Source organism: Lynx canadensis, chromosome B1 (genome assembly GCF_007474595.2).
Source record: "Lynx canadensis isolate LIC74 chromosome B1, mLynCan4.pri.v2, whole genome shotgun sequence".
NCBI classification, from domain to species: domain Eukaryota; kingdom Metazoa; phylum Chordata; class Mammalia; order Carnivora; family Felidae; genus Lynx; species Lynx canadensis.
The window spans coordinates 83,135,166-83,153,659 of NC_044306.2; the positions used below are offsets into that span (position 1 = coordinate 83,135,166).

Here is an 18,494-nt window from a genome sequence, read left to right on the forward strand (position 1 = left end):
GCCATTGCCATTCCAAAATTCACTTTTCTACTTCTCTTCACCTCACTGTGCACTCAGATCTTTTCCTCGTCCAGACTGGTCCTGTCAGTTCCTATTCCCTGACTCCTATCTCTTCCATCTTGTTTGTCTCTTATTTTTCTTCTTTCTCATTGGCAGATTGCACACTTCCTAGCCCAGAGCTCCACATGTATCAGGCACTTGGGACATGTTGGTCCTGTTTACCCCCATCCTGCATCCCCCATTATGAGCTTATATGTTCTGTTTAGAACATTATAGCATTAATTTCGTTCTACATAGTTCTTTTCTTAATAATTCATTCTCCTGACTCATGAAGGAGAAAAAAGGAACTTAATAATAATAGCTCAAACCATAAAAATGATGTGCCCACACTTCCCCACCTACACAGTCTCTCCCATCCAGTGCCTCCTGTGACCCTGTCTTTACCACAGTCTTACAGATGGGGGAGCAGGGATGGAGGCACCTGCCTATGGCACAGAGATCACGTGTGGGAGGGCTGCCTCTGGTCTTCCCACCTAAACTTAGCAACCTGATGCTTCCATTTCAATAGCTGCCCAGGAAAAAAGTGTGATGGTTAATCAGATCCCATGAATATCGCTCTTGTCCCCAACTTTAAACTCTGATTTGTCCACAGGAAAAATAGTTTTAATGTCCTTGATATTGTATCCTTCTAATTTTCCTCAGATTAACTTAGATTCAGGCTACCTTCTGAAGTCAACGGGGAATGTTTGATTATCAATGTCAAATTCAAATCCAAAATGTTTCATTTGTCATTCTCCCAAAATAGGAGTATGAAATATAGGAACATTTAAAAAAAATTTTTAACATTTATTTATTTTTGAGAGACAGACAGAAGCAGAGCATGAGCAGGGGAGGGGGAGAGAGAGAGAGATACAGAATCTGAAGCAGGCTCCAGGCTTTGAGCTGTTTGTTATCACAGAGTCTGATGCGGGGCTCGAACTCACGAACTGCAAGATCATGACCTGAGCTGAAGTCAGACACTCAAATAACTGAGCCATCCAGGCGCCCCAATAGGAACATTTTTTATCAGAGATGCAGTAAAATCCTTTAATTTCATCTGCACCAGTGGTTCTCAATGAAAGATTATTTTTCTCCCTAGGGGACATTTGGCAATGTCTAGAGACTTTTTTTTTTTTTTTTATTGTTACAATTGGAGGATAGGGGTAGGTGAGAGACTGCTGTCGGTTTCTAGTAGGTAGAGGTCAAGGATACTGCTCAACATCCTACAATCCACAGGACAGCCCCTCACAACAAAGAATTATCCAGCCTAAATGTCAATAGTACTGAGGTTGAAAAATGCTGCCCTAGAGTGTAACTAGATATGTAGCTGTTATCATTTGATATAGCAAATAACAAAGTATCATCCTTTGATAAGATGATTATGGTTATGCTTGAAACTCTCCTTTTTTTTTTTTTTTTTTTTTTTACCTCTGGATGGTAGTTTTATATCAGACTTACACAGTTTGATGAAACTAACTCAAAGGCTTCTTATTTTCCATTTTGTTACTTATTTTCCTTCACTGGCTCCCAAAGGCAACTGTCCCCAACGATTAGTTCTTGATCTTCTTCTTTTTTTTTTTTTTTACAGTTACTTCCTTATTGAAATACATAACATCGTCTATGCAAAGTCATAAATTGGACTTTCATGCAATCCAACGTCTGCATTCTTATTCATTATACACTAAACCACCTCTCATCATTTGGGATGTAATTGTTAATGCATCAGCTGGCTGCCTGCCTGCTTCTGGGTCCAGGGGAAGAAGCTGCACCTGTGAAGAGTGCTACCAACTCAAGCCTGGGAGGGCACAGCTAAGGCCTAGGCAACCATCCTCTCTGGCCCCCACTGGAAAGGATCATAGTCACGTCCCACACCTCCTCTCCTCCTCAGAATGCCCTGACTTCCAAAGCTAAGGGCACTGTAACTGACCCTCACAGGTGGGACCTCCATCTTAGCAGGGGCTCCCTGGCCATTCCAACCACTTCCTCTTTCTTATATTCCAATCCCTTCTACCCCCCACTCCCAACCCTTTCCCCAGCAAGTGATGGTGCATAGCCAACCAATAGGAGAGACTAAGTCAGAGCCACACATGCAAGTCAAGGTGACTGGTAGAGACCAAGTCCTTTCCTCCACATTGCTCCTGGCTTGGCTCCTGTTTCAAAGTCCAGGGACCAACCGGTCTGAGAGTAGAAAAAGGCAATGCCTGAATCAGCTTCTTCAGGGCCCCAGGATGTCTGTCAGGTGCTCAGCCAGGATCATACTACTCTAAAGACAGTGTCTAAGAGGCAGTGTCTGACAAAGTACAAAAAATGTATAATATAGGAGCATCTGGGTGGCTCAGTCAGTTAAGCATCTGACTCTTGATTTCGGCTTAGGTTATGATCTCACAGTTTCATGAGTTCTAGCTCCACATCGGGCTCCACCCTGACTCTTCAGAGCTTGCTTGGGATTCTCTCTCTCCTCTCTCTGTCCCTCCCCATCTTGGGCTCTCTCTGTCTCTCTCAAATAAATAAACTTAAAAAAATTATAAAAATTGGGGTGCCTGGGGGCGAGCCTGGGTGGCTTAGTCAGTTAAGCACCCGATTTCGGCTCAAGCTATGATCTCTCAGTCTTGGGTTCCAGCCTCACGTCAGGCTGTGTGCTGACAGCTCGGAGCCTGGAGCCTGCTTTGGATTCTGTGTCTGTCTGTCTCTCCCCTGCTCATACTCTACACATCTCTCTCTCTTTCTCTCAAAATCTCAAAAATAAATAAACATTAAATTTTTTTTAAAAAAATTGGGGTGCCTGGGTGGCTCAGTCGGTTGACTTCGGCTCAGGTCATGATCTCACAGTTTGTGAGTTCGAGCCCTGCATCGGGCTCTGTGCTGACAGCTCGATCCTGGAGCCTGCTTCGGATTCTGTGTCTCGTCTCTCTGCCCCTCCCCAACTTGTGTTCTGTCTCTGTCTCTGTCTCTCAAAAATGTAAAAATAAATGTAAAAAAATTTTTTAATTATAAAAATTTTATAACATATATTTAGCTCTTTATTGTTATTTTGAAAAACTGGACTTTAAAACTCCCTCTCAGAGACTCCCTGTATCACAGTACACCCAAATATACATTTCTTGCCTTTGTCCGTTCCTGAAACTTTTTCCCAAATCTCCAAGTATCCAAAATAACTGATGAACTTTTCCTTTGGACTTCTTATCATCCCTTCAAAGCCAAATCTGAAATTAAACTCCCAAGTTGTCTTCCCCTCCTAACTTCTCTATATCTGCTCACATTACACAATTCCTCCAGCTGCCCGATTTAAGCTCAGAGTCCCTCTCTGACAGCCTTCCTCACGTGTTCTGGCTTCTCATCCCCCAAACCTGTCAATTCTCCTTTATTCTCTCTAAACTGTCCATTTCTTCTCCACTATCACCGCCCAATGCTTAAGCCCTTACTGTCTCATGAAATCTGTCCATATCCTCTCTGAAGAAATTATACCTTGTGTCAAGTGACAAAAATAATACAATTGAGCAACCAGTTTGATATCCTTTATTCAAGAGAAAGCCATTCATGGACTGGGGGAGGCAGTGCCTCACAAGCAGTGGAACACTTCCCACAGGATTTGGGCGCGAGGGCAAGTCTCATAGAGCATTAGAAGAGGCCGTGCATGGTTGGCTGGGAGGCTGGGGATTTCCTTATAAGCCTTGCATTTCCCTTTTGAAGTATTTGAGTAGCCAAAGTTGAGTTGCAGGCTTGTATGTTGAGTTTCCTTGACAAGAGTTTCCAGTAAGCACAGGCTGACTTAGGTTTAGATTTTGTGACATGGACTGGGCCACTGGTCCATTTTGTGGGTCCTGATATACAAATTAACTTTATCACTTGCATGTCTTTTGATCCACAACACTTAGCACAAATCTTAGCACTGTGTTTGCTGATTGATTAGAATTTAAAGTAATTATTTATAGGATGTGTAAATGAGCAAACAAATGGTCTTCTGTACCTAACTGATTTATACATTTAAAAGTACTGATTTGTACTTATTTTCTCCTGCTTCTCCATTAAATTATGTGCATCGATGTCAGTATAACCTTAATGTGACCACTTTCTTTGAGTGCCTACTGTGTGCCAGGCATCATGCTCGTCATTTTTACCTTTACTATCTCGGGTTATCCTTACAGCTCTGAGGAAGATATTATTCCTGTCATTGTTATTGTTATCATGCTCATTTAACAGTCAAAGAATCTACAATTCAACGGTACTTGGTAACTTTTCTGAGTCCGTATAGCTAATTAATAGCAGAGTGGTCACTTGACGCTATATCCAAAGTCCCTGCTGTTTCTGTGCCACGTAGCTGCTTCTTGGGATTATCTGTACATTTTATTTTAAGAATCTGAGTACAGAAAAACTATTGGTGACAAGAATGTAAAAGGGCCCTCTACTATTTTCACCTAGTTTTTGCATCCTGATGTTAGGACACAAATACCATTTAGATATCTAAATCTTCGAGCGCTTTTCACTAAGAACTGCCTTCCTCCTCAACCTCACGCTGCAGCCAGGCCACACCTAATAACACCACAGCTACCCACACCCAAGCTTGACCATTGAAATGCCATGAGGCTAATCTATCTCTGCTGGTCATGTGAAATAAAGATAAGCAAATCAGGATATATGGGGGACACGCAGGATACATGCATGGACAAGTGGAGAAAGCTAGCTGGTATTCAGAGAATACAGAATGAAGCAAACACCCAGAGAGAAGTCTTAACAAGAAGCCATGTGGATCTAGGGGACAGAAACTTAGGGTAGCTGCTAGGGTCTAAAGATTTTCAGACCCCGTTTTTTGAGATGTTCACATCCCAAATGTTTCACATTTGGGATGTGAAAATATCTTTGTCTCTACTTGTTGATCCTTTTTCATCATGGATATTTTGACTCGGAGAATCTTGTTTGCAATAGATTTTGCCCATTTCAATTTTTTAAAAAATGTTTATTTATTATTTTTGATAGAGAGCAAGTGGGGAAAGGGCAGAGAGAGAGGGAGACAGAGGATCTGAAGTGGGCTCTGTGCTAACAGCAGAGAGCCCAACATGGGGCTCAAACTCACGAACTGTGAGATTATGACCTGAGCTGAAGTTGGATGCTCAACTGACTGAGCCACCCAGGTGCTCCTTGCCCATTTCCCTTTTGAAGCATTTGAGTTGCATTGATCCAGGAGCATTAATCATAGGAGTGGCACTCAGAGTCAAAACCAGAGCACAGGACTAGAAGTCTACAGTCCAGACAAGACCTTGCCACTACCCTGCACAGACCTGGCCCAGTTACTTTATTTTCCTGAAACTACTTGCCTAGATATACAATGAGACTAATATTTGTCCTAATCTGTAGTATGGTTATCAGAACAAAATAAAGCTTGTATGACAGAACTTCAAAAAAGAGTAAACTTGAAGTATTATTTTGACTCATGATTTCAAAATCAAAACAAAACAAAACAAAACTACATACTTGATGAATTTAAGTGGTTTCAAACTAGAAACAAGACCAGTATCATATCTTTAAATAACATAAAAGGATTTCTGGTATATTTGTCTTACACTTTTCTGTACTTATCAAAATATCCACAGTAATATCAATAATCTTCTTTAAAGAGAAGATAGATGGATCATAAACATGAAATTCAGCAGGTGCGTTTACCTTGCATTTATATATCAGTGCATTCCTGGTGCACCAAATGAGCACAACTTGTGATGTAATCAAATTATGATTTTAGCTGTATGTTCTTTTAACATTTTTTTCAGTGGTGGTGCTGGGAAGAAAGGTTCTTCCCTTCCTCCTACAATGGATACTTGGCAGTCACACAACTTTTCTAATCACTCTCAGATAAAAACATCTTACAGCCATATTAAATCAAAAACACAGTGTCAGTCTGGTCATTAGAATTCACAGCCCGAAGCAGTAATTAAATATCAGAACTTGTTCTGTGTTATGCCTTCTCTGCAGCTATTAGCCAGAGCTGGGACAAGGGGGGAGGGCAGAAGCCATCTTCTGCTCTTCCCATGTTCATGGTTCTCCTGGCTTCCTAGCAAAGCTTTGATCCTTCGGCTAGCCCCAGAGAGAGGGGAGATGGGAGACAGAGCATAGTCTGGTGTGGCAAGTATTGTTGCATCCGATGTTGGGGCCCCTGGATGGCAACTATTTAATGGCAACTCTTTCTTCCGTTGGTGTTTTCATGAGTTCCTTAAAGAGTCCGGACTATGGAACGTGCAGTTACTCATCTTTCACCATTTCTGCAGTTGACAGGGATCTGGTGGTCAGCTTCCAGCTTCCCACTGGGATCAAATTGCCTCCTCGACAGGTTCTGTTGGGCAGATGACCCACCTCTGGCCCACACGCATGCTCTCCTTGTCCCAGTCTTCATGGGTACTTAATTACTTCCCAAATGCAGGCCTCTCCACTCTCCCTACCCTGCCAAAGCCACATGAACTTTTTTGGTAATGCATCAGTCACATGAAGGACATGTCAGCTCTCTAACAGGTTCATTGAAGCCCACTCTCCCTGGGCTGGAGGTGAAGAATGTAGCTCTACTGCTTGCCCACACCCTACTTGGGTGGTGGTAGAGATGCCCATCAGCTTTTTCTAAAGTAATCTCTTTACAAATCCTCCATTCTTGTTCTACATGTTGCCTTTTTATGATATGCTCGATCTGATTTAGGGGTTTAGTAGTTGTGGAACTGGTTAGTAAAGCTTTCTGTTGTAAACTTTGTAGGTGGTAGTCTGCCTATACTCACTTTGTTAGCTCATATATATTATATTGGTGCCTCAGTTTCAACCGAGGCCTAGAGAGTCCTATTTCAACATCCTTTTACAAGTGATTATTTGTAACAATGGCTCCCCAGTGGAGGGAAACCTGCTCTTTCTTCCAATCCACACACATTGCACAGGCTCAATATGGAGCCAGGTTAACCATCATCAAAGAAGCCTGTGACCCAGTGTGGACAAGAGGAAATAAGATAGACCCCCTATATCCTTGTCTCTTACAGTCCACTTGGACAGTTTTTAAACAGTGAGAATCTGAGTTCAGGTGCCTGGGTGGCTCATTCTGTTAAGCATCCGACGTCAGCTCAGGTCATGGTCTCGCAGTTTGTGAGTTTGAGCCCCTCATTGGGCTCTGTGTTGACAGCTCAGAGCCTGGAACCTACTTCAGATTCTGTGTCTCCCTCTCTCTCTGCCCCTCCCCTGCTCATGGTCTGTCTCTCTCAGTCTCTCTCTCTCTTTCTCTCAAAAATAAATAAACATTTAAAAAAAATAAGAAGAAAAAAAGAATCTGAGTTCAAGACATCATACCAGATCCTCACAGTAATAAAATAAGGAAATATAATGTGGGCACTGTGTTCAGGGAAATTGTAGCCTGTTGTGAGAGCAAATGGATATATAAACAATACAAAAGAGTATATCAGAAGGCAGAGAAAGAAAATGAGGGGAGAAAGGAAGCAAACAGCAAAAGATGGGAGTGTTGAATATGAGTGAAATTTAAAACTACCAAGCTTTGGTTCTTTGGAACCCTAATGTGTAAGACCTTTTAGGAATAGACTCAGGTTAATAATCCTGCATTAATCAGGGGGAACAGGGCCTCACATAGGGCTCATGACATTCTCTAGAAAAGCAAAGCACTTCTTTCTCTATAAAAAAGGAGCATGTATTTTGAAACCCTTGGCTTTAGAAGCAAAATGCAAACCCTGCATTAGATGATTTTTCTATCTAATTCTCTCACTGTCATCCAACTTCTCCTTTACCCTTATCAATTGCAGGAGGAAATAAGCTAACACATCAACCTTTCCATCTGAACTGGGCTTGGATTTCTCTGGAGAAAGAATACTACATTGTGGATGAAGACTCCACGTTCTTAGAAGTGACCCTCACGCGCAGAGGGTATCTTGAAGAAACATCCTTTATCAGTGAGTAAATTTGGATTGGTTGATGGTAATAGGTAACAGAAACATGACATCTAAGCTTGGAAACAATTATGAGAGAACAGATTGGAAGAGAATCAGCAACCGGTTTGGGGAAACTTCTAAAGAAAATTTATGAAATGGTGCCATAGTTTTTACTCAATGTGAGTTATGGGCTTAAATATACACTCCAACTTTTCATCCTCCTCCTCCTGTTGGGACTTTCCTGGAAGGTTACATTATTTCTCTTTCCAACCCAGAAGATGCCAGGAAAATTTCATAGCCACATATCACAATCCCCAAGTCACTCAGTTTCTTTTAAAGTTGTTTTTAAGTATATAATACATGATTATGCTTAGTTCCAGCTATTTCTTTTGAAAAATTATTTGTGAGTACATGGTAATTATTATGTTTTGTTGTAGCTATTCTTTTGATTATATATAATTGTTTTCACCCTGCTATTAGATTATAAATTCCTCCAAAACATGTACAGCATCAAATTTTTCTATGTTCTACAACTTGGGGTAAACAGATATATAATGACTACATAATACATGTCATTATCATCATTAATTATTAACAATAATTTTTGTAATAATGCATTAGATTTTTATAATATCTGTAGCTGCCAAAACTTTCAGAGATCATTTTGTCTTTATTTTTCGCTAACTATTGACAAGACAGATAGGAGTGTGTTATCTTCATCTTACAAATGAGCTTCCTGAGTTTCCCAGACATTCGGAATCCAGAGACCTGCCAACATATCAAAACTATTTGGAGAGAAGCCAGGAAGGAGATGGCTGAGAACAGGCAATTAAGAAAAGACAAGCTTTTCCCTAGTCTCCTCTCCAGGCCTGAGGCTCTGGGATCAGACTGTTCCCCTAGGAAAAGAGGTCAGCATTAGAACACTCTGATTTCTGGGTGGTCCTCAGCCTTAGTCTATGCTGTGGGTTACTTTCTCAACACACAGTAGAACTTACTGCAGGAACTTCAGGTGAAATATGCCTCCTTTTTCTTTTAGGGTTCTGTCTTTATAATTCTTTATCTCAGGGATTTCTCATAGGCATAAGATTGGGGTTAGTATGTCAAGGTATTTTCATATCCTGCCTAAGGAAAAAACTCATCTATCTGCCCAGAACCATTTGGATGGTTATAGAGTAAACTCTTCAGAGAGATGTCCCCAGCCTCCTTATCTGAACCAGCCCCTACACAGGTGCTATCCCCATATCCTGCTTTATTCTACATGGACCATCCTTGGCATGCCTCATATGTCCATCTGTCCACTGTCTGTCTTCCTCAGTAGATTTCCAGCTCCACTAGGGCAGGTACTACATCCTGGGTAATGCCCAATTCTGAAAACAGCATGGGGCATATGGTAGTCACCCATGTATTGTTAAGTAAACTACATACAGTCAACTCTTCTGTCCTACAAAACACTACTTAAAACCACATCAACACCAAAGTAGGGAAACTTAGTGCTTCAAGAAGTCCATCTAATCCCTTCACCCCACCCCATGCTGGGGCTGGCAGTCAAAGTGAAGGAGCTAGAAGAAAACAAGACAAAGCAAAACAAAACAAACCAACTGTGGGGTTTGAATTCCTGCTCTGATACATATTGTTTTTTGTGATGCTTTAATGACCTTCAATGTCTTTATCTGTAAAATATCCATCTCAAGATTTGTAGATTAAATATGATGTGTGTAATTCAATCTAACATAGTCCCTGGCACACATTAAATACTTAATAAATGTTAAATATCATTATTATATCATGGCACTCAAAATCAAACAGAATTGAAATCACTTGTTTATCTTCCCTTGTAAACCTCTTTTTTTTTTTAATTTATTTATTTTTGAGAGGAGGGGAAGGTCAGAGAAAGGGAGAGAGAGAAAGAATCCCAAGCAGGCTCTGCACTGTCAATGCAGATCCCGATGTGGGGCTCAAACTCACAAACTGTGAGATCATGACCTGAGCCAAAATCAAGAGCAGATATTCAACCGACTGAGCCACCCAGGCCACCCCGTCTTCTAAACCTCTTAAAGGGTAGTGGTGGCTGTACCTCAGCATTGCATTCTTAGCACGTCACACAGAGTGCTCACCAAATATTAAGTAGTCATGTGCCTATTCAATTTATACAGCAGTACCCCCTACCTCTGCTTAAGCTGTGGCTAAGGACAACAGACACTCCCTCTTCCTTATTTTCTCCAATTCCAACATGTGGTCAGAGGAGGCTCTTCCTAAATATTGAGCATTCATTCTTGGTTACCAAACTAGTATTGATGCAAGCTTTCTTCAACAGTTTTTTTTTTTTTTAATTTTTTTTTTCAACGTTTTTTTATTTATTTTTGGGACAGAGAGAGACAGAGCATGAACGGGGGAGGGGCAGAGAGAGAGGGAGACACAGAACCGAAAACAGGCTCCAGGCTCTGAGCCATCAGCCCAGAGCCTGATGCGGGGCTCGAACTCCCGGACCGCGAGATCATGACCTGGCTGAAGTCGGACGCTTAACCGACTGCGCCACCCAGGCGCCCCATCTTCAGCAGTTTTTAAAAGTCAACACAAGCTCTCTTACCTTGGAAATTATTTTCACACTCTATAGATATGGGTGTCTTTGAAAAGATATCAGATTCTCTGAGAATGAGTCAGAGGAAAGGGCAAAAGGAGCTATTCAGCTCATTTTACGTAAAGCTTTCCACAATAGCTGGTGTCAAGTCATAATATTCAATTTCATACACTGGAACAACTACAGAGTCTTCACCTTATAATGAGAACTAAAGTGATGAGGTGTAGGTATTCTTGCTGCATTAGGCCTTCTTTGGGATGTTGGAATCAAACCAAACAATCTAGAATACTGCTTGAACATTTTGTGGTGTGGGGAGGCTCTATTCAGCCTCGATAGAGTAGCACCTTTTACCCTCGTACCTCACATTGAGTACTTTAACACTGTGTTGCTGGTGTTCAGTTTCTTCAGTGAGTCACTGATTTCCTATTTCCTCACAGACCTCAGATCTATCCCCATCTCTCCATTTTCACCAACAGCGCCCTATGTGTCTGGAAAATTACTCACAATTCTCTTACAATCATAAATCACTAGATACATAAGGAATCAAGCCACAAGGAGTAAAGATCTGCATGAGAAAAAAAATTAATTTAATTAATGAAAATTATTAAAATTATTAGATACAAAATATTCACTCAATAAATATTCATGGAATACTTATTACATGCCAGGCACTGTTGTAATCACCAGCAGTGCATCAGTGAAGAAAACGGCCAAAGATCTCCACCTCCATATGGTGCACACACATTCTAGTGGCTTCTTTTTTAGACTCTGAGCTCTCTGGAAACTAAGACAGTTTTGTACTCATCTCTGATAAGCACCTGGTAGAGTTTGGCACATCAGATGCCCTCAATAAATATTTGTAAAATAAATAAGTTGAAGACTGTTCTCTGTTTTTGTCACTCCTCCTTCCCTGCTTTCCTCTCACTTCCCTGTACTTCTACTTACAAATACTCTTAGCCAATAAGTATAGTTTATAAATGTCTCTTGGGAACATTAAAAGAAGTAATTTCCATGTTATCTGTTTTTCATCAACAAAAGAATCTTCTTTGAAAGAAGAATATTTCTTCAGTCACTTGGCTTTACATTCATGGTCTCCCAATTCCTATTTAGGCATTGTAACCAAAGATGAAACTGCAAAGAAAGATAAAGATTTTAAAGGAAAGTCCCAGAAACATGTCCAATTCAGTCCTGGACAGACTACAGCCAAGTGGAGAGTGAGAATTATGTCCGACAATAAATATGAGGCTTCGGAGACTTTCCAGATCATTCTGTTGAACCCTGTCATGGCTGCACTGGAGTTTCCAGAAATGGCAACTGTTGAAATTGTAGACCCTGGAGATGGTACGTGGTTTCTCTTGATATGATTTATCAACCAGTACACATTCCTGTGTCCATTGCAGGCATTATACCTCCTCCCTCGGGCTCCATAAGCCACTGAATGTGTTCATACCATTTAGGATTTAAAGCTAAGTAGATCACTTAAAGGCAGTAATTTTTCCTTTGCCTCTTAAGGTATTTTTAAAGAAATAGAAATAGAAATTATCGAAATAGACATGACTTCACCAGCATCCCTTTAGAATATGCATAAGACCTTGTAGTTAACTTTCTACACACTCAGTAGGGCACAGCCTTGCCCCCAGATGGCTAATTCTCAGGGGTCATTCCAGGTCCACTATCTTCTCACAATTTTCTGGGAGCTCCCCACCAGATCAGAGGGGCACTTTAGATATCCCTTGTCCTAGATGTGGCTTCTGGGAGCAGTCAACTTGGTTTTAGTCTGTGTTCCAAAAAGTTCTGTTATAGTTGTGTATCATATTCTTGAATTCACAGATTCATTTTATTCATTTATTTGTTCATTAATACAACAAATATCTCCCAAGAGAAAGGGGAAAAAAGTTTTAACTAATAATTGTGCTACTTCCTGCCCCTTTTTGTAAAAGAAGAATACTCCTTAAAGGAAGGTTTTAAAATTCATCTTTGAATTTTAATTAGACACATTGATTATCGCAGTAGTTGAAAGAATTCAGATGTCACCTAGAATTGCATGACTTACTACCAGGGCATAAGTCTGAGTTAAATTCACAAGAATGCATGGAGAGTCCTCTGTATTAGTATGTCCCAAAATGCATAACAGAGAACAGTAGTATAATAGAATTTCTACAACAGGGTCAGAAAGATTTCCATGGACCAAAGAAATCTAAAAACTGTTTCAAATATCTTCCTTCCTTTGAAGCATCATAATTCATGCTAGCATATTAATGTTTCTAAAACACTCGCCTGTAAAGAAACCTGTTTAACTTTGTTTAACCGGTTTTCCCAAACTAGACCATGGACTTTTTAAAAAATTTATTGTCCTTACAGAAAATCCTTTAAAATCTCTTGGTTATAGTTTTCTTGAAATACAATTTGGGAAATATTATTCTATAAGCTTTGCATTTTGGCAGACAAAAGTAGAAAACATTGCCCTATCACCCAGTGAACAAATAGAAAACATTGCCCCAATACCCAATCTTATCAGTTTTATTGATAACAACACTTAGACACATGAATCAACTATGAAAGCCAAATGTTAAGATACATGGCTAAAGCAGTAAGAGTTCTGAGGTGAGAAAGTAGAGAGAACATCATAGTCCTAAGTGGTTAAACCTCCTGCAAGAGGGAGGGTTTGAGCTGAGTCTTGAAGAATAAATGAGATTTGGCATGGATGGAAAGGAGTAGCCTTTTCAAAGCGTGAAAATAGAGAACATATCTGAATAACCCAACATTAATGTAATTTTCCAAGTTTTTTCACATGAAATCAATAACTTTAGCTTACTTTTAGCTTCTTCCATTATGCCAGGTTTTTGAATCAAGGTATGTGAAGACAGTAGACTACCATTGGAGGGTAAAATGGAAGAAAGAAAATTATCACTTGTCTTCTTCCTCTGTAACTCAGGACCAATATTTACTTGGAGGTAGTAACTGTTGAAACTAATTTAGGCAGCAAAATAAAGAAGAAAAAAATTAACCCATAATTAACTACACAATTCAACATTGAATTCTGGATTTTCACTTAGTAATAGTTCCAAAAGAAGAAAGTATAGTGTACCATATTTTCCCTTCTTGCTTTCAAGAGGAAGATTCTATGCATATATATGTTATGAAGGAAAGAACTGAAGAAGTTAAATATGGTTTGATCCAGATAGTTACTTCAGTTGTCCACTTGACACTGTGAGTAGGAACAACCCACTTTAAATTTTTATATTTTTAAAACAAACACACATAAAGCGGTGCCTGGGTGGCTCAGTCGGTTGGACAGCCAACTTTGGCTCAGGTCATGATCTCACAGCTCATGAGTTCAAGCCCCACATTGGGCTCTGTGCTGACAGTTCAGAGCCTGGACTCTGCTTTAGATTCTGTGTCTCCCTGTCTCTCTGCCCCTCACCCACTCACACTCTGTCTTTCTGTGTCTCTCAAAAATAAATATTTTTAAAAATTTTAAACAAACACACATATTTAATTTTACAGTGTGCATACTTAATGAAAAGCCCTGGAAAACATTGAAAAGCCCAAAGAAAAATAGTACACACAATTCCATCAACAAGAGATGACCAATATTCATATTTCAGTGAATATTCTGGTAAGGTGTATACATGCATAAATACACACACATGTGCATGCATGCAGATGCACACACTGGACACAGCTCAGTAAATTTAAGTGAGAATATTATTTTTAAAAATTAGGATATGAGCATATTAACTATAATTAAAATAAAAAGCCTGATTAAAAAAAATTAAGGGTAGGACCAGCAACTTATTTTTCCCAAAATATTAACTGGCCAGGTTCTTCCACACAATATCTGTCCAATAAGTGTCGAATAAAATTTTTGTTGAATAAAGCAGGGAAAAAATTTTTCTGAATTAATGAATTAGATTATTTGACCATTAAAAGCATTTTATTTTTTTTAAACAAATTTTTTTTTCAACGTTTATTTATTTTTGGGACAGAGAGAGACAGAGCATGAACGGGCGAGGGGCAGAGAGAGAGGGAGACACAGAATCGGAAACAGGCTCCAGGCTCTGAGCCATCAGCCCAGAGCCCGACGCGGGGCTCGAACTCACGGACCGCGAGATCGTGACCTGGCTGAAGTCGGACGCTTAACCGACTGCGCCACCCAGGCGCCCCAACCATTAAAAGCATTTTAAAAAATAAGCAGTAAAAATAAAGTAAGGGCAGAAATGTGTGATCTCTATACAAAAGACCTAAAATTTGACCCCAAAAAAAAAAACAAAAACCAAGACACAATTTCTGCAAGATTTTCCTTTCCATTTTAGTGCTAGCTTTCCTTTTTCAACCTTTCAAAAGACTCCTAAACCCAATTGCGCTGCCTCTCCAGCTCCACTTAATAATAAACATTTCCTATTCCCACTCTATTTCACGTAGTCATTTGTGTTGGAGAAATATAGGCGGCAAAGACTATGTATATTTCTACTCAGGTTAAGATATCACCAGTATCACCAATCCAACTGCAGTCTTGCTAAAGAGTCTTCTACCATCTTTTCTAGAATCAACAGTTTATATTCCAGAGGCAGAATACAAGATAGAGGAGCATGTTGGAGAACTTTTGATTCCTGTAAGGCGGTCTGGAGATTCTAGCCAAGAACTGATGGTCATTTGCTCTACACATGAAGGTATGAGGCTTTGTGGGGTACAGATACCCAGGAATAAGATTCTTAGGATTGTGGGGATGTGGGGAGTAGCTGAGTGGTGAGTCAAGTGCTTCGGGAGGACTGGGAAGCCTGGACCAGCCCCTGCTCTGTGCCCTGCTGCTTGACAACTTTGTAACCACATGCAGGTGCCCTAACTCCTCTGGAGCTGGTCTCATCAAACAAGGATAAAATTTTACTCAAAATTGGGATGAAAGCGAATGTTGTGACTACCTCATGAAGTTTTTTGAGGGTCAAATGAGATATTTTATGTGGGAATAGTTTAAATATGCTGGTGGAAAATATATATAAGGGATTCTTAATTTTAATAGCTAGCATTGCATTGAAGAAACAACGTAAAGTAGTCCATATGTACTATTCAATCTCTTCTCTCTCTTCACCCCCAACAATTAAAAATGCTCCCTAATTATGGGCCCGGGTGTCCTCACACCTCAAAATAACATCCCATTCTTTCTGACCTCTCCACTTCTATACAGTTAAAATTGAATTGTCCTCTGTCCAATCCCTCAAAGTCATATTTTCTCACTCATTAGAACTATGTAATAGGCAAAAAGGATGGACCTATAAGAAGACCACGCAAATGAGAAGAATAAGCTGTAAAAATAAACTACATTTTTCTATGTTCACACTAGTAGTTCACCTCTGACACCAGATGTGTGCAGGTTTTTCCCACACCAAACAATTCTCCAGTTTCTATGCACACCAGCTGAGTACCCTAAAATTCAATTCTGATGCCATCTACCTGGAGATAACACAGACCCCAAAGGGTAAGAGCTCCATCCCGGAAGACTGCCTCCATTTCAGACACCTATGTCAAGTTTAGGCTGTTAAGGTTGTTACCTGTGTTTCTGAATTACTGGGTATCAATTAGAAGTTCCCACCACCCCTGTTTGGGTTTGAGAATTTTCTAGAACAGCTCACAGAACTCAAGAAACCATTTACTTACTAGATTACATGTTGTAAAGGATACAACTCAGGAACAGCATATGGAAGAAATGCACAGGCAAAGTATGTGGGAAGGGGCGCAGAGCTTCCTTGTCCTCTCTGGGTGGGTCACCTTCCCAGCACCTAGACATGTTCGGCAACCCAGAAGCTCTCTAACTCCTTTGTTTAGGGTTTTTATGGAGGCTTCATTACATAGCCATGATTGATTAAATCATTGGGCATTGGTGATTAAATTTTCTTCCAACTCCTCTCCCCTCCCTGGTGGTTAGGGAGTAAGGCTGAAAATCCCAACCCTCTAATCACTGGTTGGTTTCCCTGTCAACCAGTCTCCATCCCAAGGCTATCTAGGAGCCCTCACCTCTAGTCATCTCTTTAGCATGCAAAAAGACACATCACTTCAAAGATTCTAAAGGTTTAAGGAGCTTGCGTACCAGGAAACAAGGACAGAAACCAAATATATATTACTTACTATGTCACAGGCTAATTTATTCAGAGCTCACCATAGCAAGGGGATCAGCCACCATCACTTGCATTTGGCAGAGACTCAAAGACAGGCAGAGGATTGAAATGCTTTATTGTGGAAAAAAAGGAAGCTATTCCTTGATTAGAGGCTGTTGGCATAAGGAGGCTGGGGGTCTGCATATTAGATTAAGGAAGTATATTTGCCTTTCTCTGGTTGGTCCTAAATCGGAGGCCCGGGCAAAAATTAGAGAAGCTGGCAGTTACTAACTCCTGACCATTTGAAGCCAATTGTTACAGTGGTAGTGGTTTCACTTCCTAGCCTGGTTGCTGCAGAGAGATGGTGGGTCAGATTCCTATTTTTATATATGGTCTGACCACTCTCTGTTCATATATCCAATCTGTCCACATCTGTGCTCACACTTGCTAAACATCCAACAATGCACAGCACAGCCCCCACAATTAAGAATTATATACCCAAAATATTAGTAGTGCCAAGGTTGAGGAGAGGAATGAGAATAAGTTCTCCTCTGCCCCGAGGACAAGGAATTTGGCAGTAAGCAGATAATTCATTTTGAGATTTTCAAAGCCAACTACAAGGACAAGCCCCTGTAGTACATCTTTACGATCTTCATGTTTGTATTCAGCTGTATGTCTAGAGATGAACTGCCCTGTCGCCTATTCTGTAACTAAGACTGCCCTCTTAAAGGGATCAGCTGCACTGCCAGCTACATGTAACTTCAGAATCTCTTAAGTTTTAACCTACTGTTCCCCCATGTGGGAAGTGAAAAGCAACAAGAAGAAATAATAAGGTGAGACAGCCTTTGAGGTCCTTGCCAGGTGATCCCTGGAAGGCTATGCTTCTCTTTCTCTCCCAAGTCCACACAGGGATATGGTTGAAGTCTTACAATGAATGAGGACCTGGGCGTACAGGGGAGTGGCTGTAGGTGGGCCAAGAAGCTGATGGAGAAAGTGCACTCATTCTCTGCTCCACGCTTCCAGATTGGCTTCTGATACCAGTGGCATATTCTCTGTCCACACCCATACTGTCTGGAAGACAATGATTCTAGAGTTTCCCAGATGTAAATAAGAGGAATGAGGTGGTAAAGAGCCCAACTTGGAAGATCAGTTGCAATTGCTAAGTTGGAAGAGACTGCCAATGTCTGCTTATCCCTCTACTTCTGGAATGAGCTACATTGTAGAAAGACAAGCAGAGCAAACTAAGAAGTTCAGAAGATTTGGCAGTGAGCCAACTAAAATAAGGGGATGCCTCCCCCCAACATGGGAGAAGCTACACCCAGATCTAGCTTCCCATAGAACTCTTCAATGGGACCCAACTTCCAATAAGGTCTCTAGGTTCAAGACTGGGAGTCCCAGAAAACTTTCTACCTAGCTGGCACACAACTCAGACTGCTCTGCACCTGAATCTTGACCCACACAAAAGACAATTCTCATGCTTTCAGTAAAAAAAAATATTTTCTTCCATTTTGAGTTTATTTTTGTGAATGGTGTAAGAAAGTGGTCTAGTTTCATTCTTCTGCATGTTGTTGTCCAGTTCTCCCAGCACTATTGGTTAAAGAGACTGTCTTTTTTCCATTGGATATTCTTTCCTGCTTTGTCAAAGATTAGTTGGCCATACTTTTGTGGGTCCAATTCTGGAGTCTCTATTCTATTCAATTGGTCTATGTGTCTGTTTTTGTGCCAATACCATGCTGTCTTGATGATTACAGCTTTGTAGTAGAGGCTAAAGTCTGTGATTATGATGCCTCCCACTTTGGTCTTCTTCTTCGATATTACTTTGGCTATTCAGGGTCTTTTGTGGCTCCATACAAGTTTTAGGATTGCTTGTTCTAGCTTCAAGAAGAA

The 18,494-nt window shown here is 40.5% G+C and overlaps 1 protein-coding gene across 1 annotated transcript in view; it reads left to right on the forward strand.

Annotated features, from left to right (window-relative positions):
- FREM3 (FRAS1 related extracellular matrix 3) overlaps positions 1-18,494 on the forward strand; it is an 86,145-nt gene that overhangs the window by 44,651 nt on the left and 23,000 nt on the right. The window contains exons 3-5 of the mRNA XM_030313003.1: positions 7,812-7,958; positions 11,626-11,856; positions 15,063-15,188. Of these exons, the coding sequence (XP_030168863.1) occupies positions 7,812-7,958; positions 11,626-11,856; positions 15,063-15,188 (504 nt within the window). The remainder of the gene's footprint in view (positions 1-7,811; positions 7,959-11,625; positions 11,857-15,062; positions 15,189-18,494) is intronic.